At 43.2% G+C, this 12,462-nt stretch overlaps 1 protein-coding gene across 1 annotated transcript; it reads right to left on the minus strand.

Moving 5' to 3' along the window:
- Nucleotides 1-8,009: 8,009 nt before the first annotated feature.
- LOC138894829 (uncharacterized) lies at nt 8,010-8,486 on the minus strand. Its single transcript, XM_070179558.1, has one exon. The coding sequence runs from the start codon at nt 8,484-8,486 to the stop codon at nt 8,010-8,012; it is 477 nt and encodes a 158-aa protein (XP_070035659.1).
- Nucleotides 8,487-12,462: the final 3,976 nt, after the last annotated feature.

The raw sequence follows: 12,462 nt of genomic DNA on the forward strand, positions 1-12,462 counted from the left end.
TAGTGCACAAAGAGATTCACATATAACAATTCGGATAGCGAATAGATCACACAAATCCTATAAACATGCTTTCTACCCCTTTTCATGCAAATATTAAGAGATATCCATTTCCTAATTTCACTATCACCCCAACTGTTATTACAGAATTATTACAGGCCCAATAATGAATAAATTACAAAGTAGTACAAGCAATAACAGTAGGCCAAGACAGACCCAAAAGATACCCAACACTGACAAGCCTTCAACTAAGCTCTTTCTCCACACAGATCTCAACATAGCCCAAAAACCATAGGAGAACTCGAACCAAACCCTACAGCCATGGTTTGATCATAGGATCCAGGAAACAATCACTTACACAAGTCAATTTGCACATTCAACAGGCAGAAAGAAGGACAGAACTGAGAAGTAAGGAAAATGGCCAAAGAACCTCAGGCCCTAGTGTGCCAGAGTTCACAAGGGTCTCAAAATGGACCCCGAGCAGTGCTCACACTAGGGAGGTTAATAGAGAAAGCTTTAGTGGCCTTGGCTTTCAGCCGGCCAAGAATTATAGGTTCAGAATAGGGTAAACAACCAATGAGAATAAAAACAGTAGTCAAATAGCAGAGTTTGAAGAGGTGCATTTGCATTTAGGAACAGGCATTGTAAGAGTGATCACACAATGAACATATCAACACAGAGGGTAAACAAACTCAAGAGATAGGTTAATATCATAAGTCCACACTTAGCACATTGAGGGGCAGGGTACATCTGTAAGAAACAAAGGGGAATTATGGCTTATGGGATTAAGAAATTAATAAGCAAGGCATTAAGCCAAATAAGACAAACAATAGAACATTAATTTAACATGTTCAAGCCTAAGGGTCAAATTATGCTAAACACTAGGGGTTGAACAGTGCAACTCACATCAATAAGGCAAACAGAATCAAATGTTATAGGGAAAATAAGTTATGAAGCTATTCTAAAAGGTTCCAACTACTTGCTAAGGAGTACAGAGTTGGGCAGGGTAAGGACATACTTAGTGATAAAATGATCATAGCAGCAACTCATAGCTAGAATGAGGGGTTTAACATGGATTGGGGCATATCACAGATACAAATCAATCACTATATAAATCCAGGACAAGGCAAGAAACAAACTGATGTCATATAACCAATGTAAACACTCAAAGTACCAATACATTAAGCTAAATGAGCTTCAAATGGTCTAAATTGTTCAAGTTAAACACAAATACATTTTAGAACTGACAATTTAGGCATGAGAAAATGCTAGAGAGGTTCATATTATAAGCAGAGTTACACATAGAGATAGTCTAGAAACACATTAGGTTATGCAATTTTAGAGGCATGAATATGCTAATTAGGAACATAAGAAAATGAACATTGCAAAGGCTAACAACTCACCAATTACTGATTGCCAAGTAGACAAACAAGAAAAAGAACAGAATCACTTTGAACGTTAACAAAGCAGTATAACCCAGGACCTTAGATGCGTCAAGTTCCCAAGGGCTTCGAGGAACCCAGGGCAGTGCTCACACCTAAGGAAGGTCGAAAAAATAAGAATTTCGGTGGCCTTGGCTTTCAGCCGGCCAAGAGCCAAAGTAGAACAAGAGAATAAGCAAAATACAGGAGTGAAGATCTTTAGCTTTTTAATGGAAATGTTTTGATTAAAGGTCTGTCCAAAAGGGCATGGGGGAGGGGTTTATATAGTAGTCAAAATCGAGCAAACATATAAGGAAACTAAATAATTTAAGCAACAAACAAGGAAAAAAAAACATGCAAATCAGCAGAATCCAAACAAAATCGAACTCACACAGTATAGTATTGAACGTATGTAGACGAAATAGTGCTCAAAATCAAAGATTCGAACCACTTTGGTTCGATTTCGGAAGATATTGCTTGCCATGTTTAGGCAAGCACCTAGGTAACACCACAAACGGACAACCAGTACCAAAAGGATTCGAATATAGCAAGAGAATGGTAGTCGAATCCGTTATCAGTGGGATTAGGAGAGGGGATTATTGGGGGGGGGGGTAGGGTTCTCCAGAAGAGAGAATAGGAGAGTTGAGCGTATAGGGGCGGCGGATTAAGGGCAAATGGGTAGGGTTCTGGGTTAGGTTAATTTAAAAGGGGGGAGTGGACGACAGCCGTTGATCTCGAGAGATCAACGGCTGAGATCAAAAAATTGGACGGGCAGGTTGTTTAGAAGCGGGTCGTGACCGGGTATTAGACATGGGTCGTTTGGCTTTGGGCTGGGGTAATAGGGCTAGGTATTTTAGTGTTTGGGCCATTCATTTTGTCCGAAATTGGTTTAAAAATTGGGCCGTTGTTTAAATACCCAAAATTTATCAAAACTAATTTATAAAAGTAATTAATAAATAACAAAAAATATTATTTGTGTGCTAAAATGATTGAAAATAATAACTTAATATTATAAAAATATAAAAAGCTATTTTGGCACAAATCATGTAATTATATATGAATATAGGCTATTATTGCAAAAATGTGCAATTAGCCTAAAAATGCAAATGCAATTATAGAAAAACAAATGAAGTAAAATATTATAAAACATACACGTTGGTGTAAATAATAAGCTTGGATGATTAAGTCATCACAAAATAATTTAAAAGATAATTATTAGATATTTATATAATAAAAAGTAGAAAGAAATTGGATAATTATGGGCATATATTTAATCATCTAATTGCCATGCCTCGAATCACATTTATTGAACTTATTTTTATATGCCAATTCGATGTAATTATTATTTGTATATTTATGTGAGTTCCGTGAGTTCGATGGTTTGATATTTCTTGGAATTTAATTTCATTATGAATTTTACCTATGCAAATAATTAATTATGTAAGCTTAAGAAGAAGTGTTAATATAATTATTTAAATTTGGATTAATGAAGGCGTTGCCCTATGCTGATTATTTTCTATCTCTGTTGATTGATTTTGAGATTTTATACACATTGTGTGGAGCCTTGGGCTATTTGTTGTGAAATTAATTGATTTTGTTATATCTTTGGAATTGGTTGTGGCCATTGGGCAAATCGTGATATGAATTGATTTTGTATGTTGCCGTGATAATATTTCGTGCAAATTATTGTGTTATTTGAGTTATTATTTTGAGGACATAAGGGTGGCATTTCACTGTTGATATTATGTGGGTATAAGAGTGGCATTTCACTGTTGTTATATGTGTTGGAATATTGTCTGGGCGGAGCGATAAGGGTGGCTATAGGAGAGATAAGGGTGGCTATAGGAGAGATAAGGGTGGCAATAGGAGAGATAAGGGTGGCTATAGGAGAGATAAGGGTGGCAATAGGAGAGATAAGGGTGGCTATTGATATTGTCAGGGCAGAGGGATAAGAGAGGCTATTATAGGAGTGATAAGGGTGGCTATAGGAGAGATAAGGGTGGATATTGTCAGGGAGGATATGTAATGATATGGAGTGGTTGCATTGGTAATTTTATGTGATGTTGTGATTTTCCTTGTGTTTAATTTTATACCTTGTGCAATTTGTCTTGTTGTTGGTAAATCGATAATAGGTAAGCCTAACACTTTTGCGGAAGTGAAACTAAAGCATAAACATTAACTACTAACAGTAACAAATATCTAATAAACAACTGAATGACACTCGGCATATACAAATTGCACCTTTGAAAATGTACAAAACAATTTCCCAAAACCTGGAATACCGTAAGTCACAACCTACTAAGAAGTCTTAACCGTTATATATATCATTTCTATAGAAAGAAAGAAAATGAACATGGGGGATAGTGGGGGACTCCGAGGATCTGCGGGCGCGAGCAGATGTACCTTGAGGTCTCCAATAAGCAGCAACGACTATAACTAGTGATGAGGCCGATAAGATGAACCTGGATCTGCACACGAAAAATATGTGCAGGAAAGGGCATGAGTACACCATAACGGTACCCAGTAAGTGCCAAGATCCGATCAGGGCCCTACTGGTATAAATATAATGAAATAAGACAAAATGAAATATCGCAGTAAAATAAATACGGAAATCTAACAGGAATAGAATCAATGAAAGACAACAGCTCAGAACACAGTGAATAACAATAGGGGATCTCCCGAGATACCGTCTCGTAGTCCCAAACGTAAATATGCAGGAGGTCTCCCGGAATACCGTTCCGTAGTGCCAAAATAAATATGCAAAACAGGGGGATCTCCCGGAATATCGTTCCGTAGTCCCAAAGTAAATATGCAGTACAAGGGGATCTCCTGGAATACCGTTCTGTAGTCCCAAAGTAAATATGCAGTGCAACCAACCGAAATAACAACTACAACAAGAAATCCTATAGTTTAGACTAAGTTCAAGTCAATGAAAGCAGGAAATTTCACTAAACATGTTGCACAGAGTTCAAATAGGCAGTTAAACAAGTAGGCATGCTATTCTAGTCTAAACAGGATGGTTACATATGCTAGTGTGTTTCAAATAAGGAGAAAACAAATTATGACTTAGTGAAAAACGGAGTTTTACAACAAATATGTGTACGTACTCGTCACCTCATGTACACGGCGCTCACATATCAAACAGTACCAAATCCTAAGGGGAGTTTCCCCCGCACAAGGTTAGGCAAGTCACTTACCTCGAATCAAGCTCAATCAATCAGTCACAATGCCTTTCCTAAAGCATTGGGCGTCCGAAACTCACCCGAGGCCCCCGGGACCTCAACCAAACATACCAACCAATCCTAAAATACCATTGAACTTATTCGAGCCCTCAAACTACATCAAACAACGCAAAAATCAAGAATCACCCTCCAATTCAAACTTAAAAAACTTGAAACTTCAAAATTCGACAACCGATGCCGAAACAAACCAAAACACGTCTGATTTGACCCCAAATTTTGCACACAAGTCATATTCAACATTATGGACCTACTCCAAATTCCGGAATCGGATTCTGACCCCGATATAAATATTTCCACTACCGGTCCAAAACTCCAAAAATTCGACTTTCGCCATTTAAAGCCTAAATAAGCTACGGACCTCCAAAACATAATCCGGACACGCTCCTAAGTCCAAAATCACCTAACGGAGCTAACGGAACTGACGGAACTCCATTCCGGAGTCGTCTTCACACAGTTCCGACTATGGTGCCAATCCTAAGGCTTAAACCTCCATTTAGGGACTAAGTGTCCCAAACACTTCCAAAAAATAAAATGAAACCTCTCGGCGATTCACAATAGTAGAAAAAGATACGGGGGAAGCAGTTAACTAGGGGATCAGGGCTATAACTCTCAAGACGACCGGCCGGGTCATCACATCCTCCCCTTCTTAAAATAATCGTTCGTCCTCGAACGAGTATAGAGACATACTTGAAGCTATAAAAAGATGGGGATAACGGCTGCGCATATCCTGCTCGATCTCCCAAGTCGCCTCCTCGATCGGCTAGCCCCGCCACTGAACCTTTACTGATGCAATGTTCTTTGAGTTCAGCTTCCGTACCTTCCTGTCCAAAATAGCCACTAGCACCTCAACGTAGGATAGATCCTTATCCAACTGGGCTGAGCTGAAATCCAACACATGTGACGCATCGCCGTGATACCTCCGGAGCATCGAAATATGAAATACCGGATGAACTCCTGCTAGGCTGGGAGGTAAGGCAAGCTCATAAGCAACCTTCCCAACTCACCGCAACACCTCAAAGGGGCCAATAAACCTTGGGCTTAGCTTGCCTCTCTTTCCGAACCTCATAACGCCCTTCATAGGCGAAACCCAAAGCAGGACCTGCTCTCTAATCATGAATGCAACATCGCGAACCTTCCGGTCCGCATAACTCTTTTGTCTGGACTGGGCTGTTTGAAGTCTGTCCTAAATCACCTTCACTTTCTCCAAGGCATCCTGAACCAAGTCCGTACCCAATAATCTGGCCTCGTCCGGCTCGAACCAACCCACTAGGGACCGACCCTGCCTACATACAGAGCCTCATACGGTGCCATCTGAATGTTGGACTGATAACTGTTGTTGTAGGCAAACTCCGCAAGCGCAAGAACTGATCCCAAGAACCTCCAAACTCCATCACACTCGCACTGAGCATATCCTCAAGAATCTGAATAGTCCGCTCGGACTGCCCGTCCGTTTGAGGGTGAAAGGTTGTGCTCAACTCCACCCGAGTACCCAACTCCTGCTGTACGGCTCTCCAGAACCGCGATGTAAACTGCGTGCCCCGGTCAGAGATGATAGATACCGGCACGCCATGAAGTCTGACAATCTCACAGATATAAACTCGAACCAGTTGCTCGAAAGAATAGGTAGTCATCACAGGAATGAAATGAGCTAACTTGGTCAGCCTGTCCACAATCACCCAAACTGCATCAAACTTCCGTTGAGTCTGTGGGTGATCCGCTCCCATTTCCACTCCATAATCTCTATCTTATGAAGCAACCCACCCGGTCGCTGATTCTCATACTTCACATGCTGGCAATTTAGACATCTAGCCACATACTCTACTATGTCCTTTTTCATCCTCCTCCACCAATAATGCTGCCTCAGGTCCTGATACATCTTCGCGGCACCCGGATGAATGGAGTACCGCGAGCTGTGAGCCTCCTGGAGAATCAGCTCACGCAAACCGTCCACATTGGGAACACCTAACCTTCCATGCATCCTCAATTCACCATCCTCCCCAATAGTGACCTCCTTAGCATCACCGTGCTAGACCGTGTCCTTAAGGACAAGCAGATGGGGGTCATCATACTGACGCTCCCTGATACGATCATAAAAGGGAAGATAGAGAAACTACACAAGCCAATATTCGACTTGGCTCAGAAATATCCAATCTCACAAACTGGCTGGCTAAGGCCTGAACATCCAATGCCATGGGCCTCTCTACTGTTGGTAGATAAGCTAAACTCCCCAAACTCTCTGCCCGGCGACTCAAAGCATCGGCCACCACATTGGCCTTCCCCCGGTGGTATAAAATGGTGATGTCATAATCCTTAAGCAGCTCTAACCACCTCCTCTGACGCAAATTAAGATCCTTCTGCTTGAACTTGAACAGATGCTGCAAACTCCGGTGATCAGTGTAGATCTCACAAGGAACGTCGTACAAATAGTGCCTCCAAATCTTCAAGGCATGAACAATAGCTGCTAGATCAAGGTTGTGAATAGAATAGTTCTTTTCATGCACCTTCAGATGTCTGGACGTGTAAGAAATCACCCTACGGTCATGCATCAACACCGCGCCGATGCCAACTCGCGACACATCACAATAAACTGTATAAGACCCCGAACCTGAAGGCAATACCAATACTGGGTTGTGGTCAAAGCTGTCTTGAGCTTCTGAAAGCTCTCCTCACACTCCTCTGTCCACCTGAACGGAGCACCCTTCTGGGTCAGGTTGGGCATAGGTGCTGCAATAGAAGAAAATCCCTCAACAATCCGACGGTAATACCCCGCCAACCCAAGAAAACTCCGGATCTCTGTAGCTGGGGATGGTCTGGGCTAACTTTACGTTGCTTCCACCTTCTTCGGATCCACCTTGATCCCCTCAGTCGACACAATATGACCCAAAAATGCAACAGAGTCTAACTAGAACTCATATTTTGAGAACTTCGCATACAACTTCCTTTCTCTCAAAGTCTGAAGCACTGTCCTCAGGTGCTGCTCATGATCCTCCCGAGTCCGGGAATACACTAGAATGTCATCAATGAATACGATGACAAAAGAATCAATATAGGACCGGAACACACTATGCATCAAGTGCATAAAAGTTGTTGGGGGCATTGGTCAACCCAAAAGACATAACAAGAAACTCATAGTGACCATATTTGGTTATGAAAGCAGTCTTCGGGATATCTGGCTCCCGAAGCTTCAACTGATGATAGCCTGAATGCAAGTCAATCTTGGAAAACAATTTGGCACCCTGTAACTGATCAAATAGGTCATCAATACGAGGCAAAGGATACCTGTTCTTCACTGTGACTTTGTTCAACTGGCGATAATCAATACACATATGCATAGAACCATCCTTTTTCTTCACAAACAAGATAGGAGCACCCCAAGGTGACACACCGGGCTAATGAAGCCATTATCAAGCAACTCCTGCAACTTCTCCTTCAACTCAGGAGGAGCCATACGGTATGGAGGAATAGAGATAGGTTGAGTGCCCGGCAATAAATCAATGCCGAAATCAATATCTCTGTCGGGCGGCATGCCCGGAAGATCAGTTGGGAACACATCCAGATAGTCCCTCACTACTGGAACTGATTCAATTGTAGGGGTATCAGTACTGACATCTCTCACATAAGCTATATACGCGTCACACCCCTTCTCAACCATTCGTTGAGCTTTAAGAAAATAAATAACTCGGCTGGGACTATACTCTAAGGTAACTCTCCACTCTAATCGCGGTAAGCCTGGCATAGCCAGCGTCATGGTCTTAGCGTGACAAACAAGAATAACATAATGGGGAGGCAACCAGTCCATGCCCAAGATAACATCAAAATCTACCATGCTGAGTAATAATAAGCCGACTCCGGTCTCAAAACCACTAAGAACAATAAAAAATGACCTATACACGCGGTCCACAACAAGAGAATCTCCCACAGGAGTAGACACATAAACAGGGGAACTCAAAGAATCCTGAGATATGCCCAAATGTGGGGCAAAATAAGAGGACACATATGAATATGGAGAGTCTGGGACAAATAATCCCGACGCAACTCTATGACAGACTGGAATAACACCTGTAATGATAGAGTCGGAAGCAATTGCATCTGTACAAGCCATTAGAGCATAATACCTGGTCTGGCCTCCCCCTCTAGGGCGACCTTGACCTCCCCAACCTCGACCTCGAGCTAGCTGAGTAGGTGGGGCGGTAGCTGGTGCTGGAATCATGGCCTGAGGTCCCGGTGGAGTACGCGGTGGCTGAGAAGTCTGTGGAGGTGCAACCCTACTAAGTCTGGGGAAATCCCTCACCATATGGAGGGTGTCTCCATACTCAAAACAACCCATCGGGGGGCGTGGCTGCTGCGACTGACTAGGGCCAGGTCTGCTGGACTGGCCGCTAAAAGCATCCCAAGCAGGAGGCACACTAGATACTGGCGGTGCATAATAATGCTCCCTGGGCCTAGAAGGGGATGGAACACCACTGGCGGCTGGAAGAGCTGAATGAACGGGGTGACCTACATAACCCCTACCATGGCGGGCTACTGGGCACTAGCTCCAGAATAAGAACCAGTCTCTCGAGACCTCTTGGCCTCTCTCTCCTCTCGGTCTCGATCTCGGGCAAGCATGCCCTCCAATCTCCTAGCAATACTCACAACCTTCTAGTAAGGAATATCCATCTCTAGCTCCCTGACCATACTAATCCTAATACTGGGGTGGAGTCCCTCAAAAAATCATTGAACCCTCTCTCGAACTGTGGCAACCAAAGCCGGTGCATGTCGGGCCAAATCACTGAAGCGGACTGCATACTCTGACACAATCATAGCACCCTGGTGCAACTGCTCAAACTCCGCACACCATGAATCCCTAAGGCTTTGAGGGACATACTCTCTCAAAAACATGTTCGAGAATTTAGTCCATGTAAGTGAAGTTGCCTTATCCGGACTACTCGACTCATAAGCACGCCACCACTAATAGGCTGCTCCTCTAAGCTGGAAAGTGGTAAAAGAAACCCCACTCATCTCTGCTACGCCCATAGTACGGAGAATATGATGAAACTCCTCCAGAAAACCCTGAGCACCATCTGTAGCCAATCCGCTGAAGGTAGGTGGGTGTTACTTCTGGTACCACTCAAGTCTGAGCTGCTCCGCCTCAGAAGCGGATGTCCTAGTCTCATGCTGAACCGGGGCTACCGACGGCATAAGAATGAACTTTAGGTCCCGATCAACCTAGACCCTCTGCTCAGGAGTGTGTGCTGCGGGAGTCTGTGCCCCTCCCTCAGCCTGAGATGTTGCGAGAGCTAATGGAATCAATCCAGCCTGAGCTAAGGTGCTGAACATGCTCATGAACTGGGCTAGAGTCTCCTGGAGGGCTGGTGCAGCAATAGGAACCTCTGGTGCCTGCCCTCCAGCTGGAACTGTTGGGGGCTCATCTGTCGCAGCTTGCACGGGTGCTCTGGCTGCCCCGCGTGGCTATACTCTACCCCGGCCTCGGCCTCTGGCGGCTCTAGTAGGGGCGCGGGTGCTTGGTCGTCAGATCCTCCGGTACGGATCCTCACCATCTGCGGGAAAGAATAGAATAAAGAATATTTATAATTTGATGCTAATAACTCGCACGATAAGGAATCAAAGAAGTATGTTTGTTCCTAACAGTTCCATAGCCCCCCGAAGATAAGTACAGACGTCTCCGTACCGATTCGCGAGACTCTAATAAATCGGCTTGTGACTCACGACTCCTATGAACCTAGAGCTCTGATACCAACTTTTCACGACCCAATTTCTCCCTCCGTGAACCGTCGTGACGGCACCTAGTCTCTACGACTAGGTAAGCCTAACACTTTTGCGGAAATGAAATTAAAGCATGAACATTAACTACTAACAGTAACAAATATCTAATAAACAACTGAATGCCACTTGGCATATACAAATAGCACCTTTGAAAATGTACAAAACAATTTCCCAAAACCTGGAATACCGTAAGTCACAACCTACTAAGAAGTCTTAACCGTTCTATACATCATTTCTATAGAAAGAAGGAAAATGAACATAGGGGGATAGAGGGGGACTCCGAGGATCTGCGGGCACGAGCAGATGTACCTTGAAGTCTCCAATAAGCAGCAGCGACTACAACTAGTGATGAGGCCGGTAAGATGAACCTGGATCTGCACACGAAAAATATATGCAGGAAAGGGCGTGAGTACACCATAACGGTACCCAGTACGCGCCTAGCCTAACCTCGGTCGAGTAGTGACGAGATCAGATCAGGGCCCTACTGGTATAAATATAATGAAATAAGACAGAATGAAATATCGCAGTAAAATAAATACAAAAGTCTAACGGGAATAGAATCAATGAAAGACAACAACTCAGAACATAGTGAATAACAATAGGGGATCTCCCGAGATACCGTCTCGTAGTTCCAAACGTAAATGTGCAGGGGGATCTCCCGGAATACAGTTTCGTAGTCCCAAAATAAATATGCAAAATAGGGAGATATCTCGGAATACCGTTCCGTAGTCCCAAAGTAAATATGCAGCGCAACCAACCGAAATAACAATTACAGCAAGAAATCCAACAGTTTAGACTAAGTTCAAGTCAAGGAAAGCAGGAAATTTCACTAAACATGCTGCAAAGAGTTCAAATAGGTAGTTAAAGAAGTAGGTATGCTATTCTAGTCAAAACAGGATGGTTACATATGCTAGTGTGTTTCAAATAAGGAGAAAACAAGTTATGACTTAGTCAAAAATGGAGTTTTACAACAAATAGCCCGTGTACGTACTCGTTACCTCACGTACACGGCGCTCACATATCAAACAGTACCAAATCCTAAGGGGAGTTTCCCTCACACAAGGTTAGACAAGCCACTTACCTCGAACCAAGCTGAATCAATCAGTCATAATGCCTTTTCTACGAATATCCAGCTCCAAGTGGCCCAAATCTAGCCAAAATCAATTACATAGCATAAATATAACTACAAGAAATTAATCTAGCTAATGAAATCAAAGCTAACACAAGAAATTGAATAATCGCTCAAAAATCCTCCTCGGGCCCACGTCTCGGAATCGGGTAAAAGTCATAAAATACAATCACTCATTCACTCACGAGTTCACTCATACCAAAATTACTCAAATCCGATACCAAAATCTCGATCAAAACCCCAAAATTTGGCCTAAGAACTTTTCTCAAATTTTTCCAAATTTTCACCCCAAATCCGAAATTAAATGATAAAATTAATGATAGATTAGTGGGATATAACCATAAAGGGGTTAGGAATCATTACCCAATGACTTCCTCTGAAAATCTCTTGAACTTTCGTCTTCTACCGAGCTCCCAATTCAATTTTGTGATATGAACTCAAAACCCTCGTTTTTGAACTTTAATACTGCCCAGTGATTCTTTAATTGCGATCGCAGAAATAGCCTCGCGATCGCGAAGAACAACTTTGCTGGCCCAGAAATTAACTCTACACGATCGCATAAACCACCACACGAATGCGATGCTCTGGCTCCTATACTCATGCGATCGCGAATGTCTTCACGCGTTCGCAATGAGCAAAGCACGTGGCCCAGCTTTGGTCCACTTAACCCTACGCGAACGCGACCTTGTCTCTGCGATCGTGAAGCACCACCTCTCATCACTACGTGTTTGCATGCCATGTCCGCGAATGCGAAGAACAATTCTATCCTCTGCCCAGCTAAGCCTACGCGATCGCGGATCTCACCCGACACGATCGCGTATAAGGAAACCAGAACTCAAACACCAGAAAAACTTCAGCAACCTCCTAAGTCCAAAAATCGAACCGTTGGGCATCCGAAACTCACCCG

The sequence above is a fragment of the Nicotiana tomentosiformis genome, chromosome 6 (genome assembly GCF_000390325.3).
Source record: "Nicotiana tomentosiformis chromosome 6, ASM39032v3, whole genome shotgun sequence".
Classification (NCBI taxonomy): Eukaryota; Viridiplantae; Streptophyta; class Magnoliopsida; order Solanales; family Solanaceae; genus Nicotiana; species Nicotiana tomentosiformis.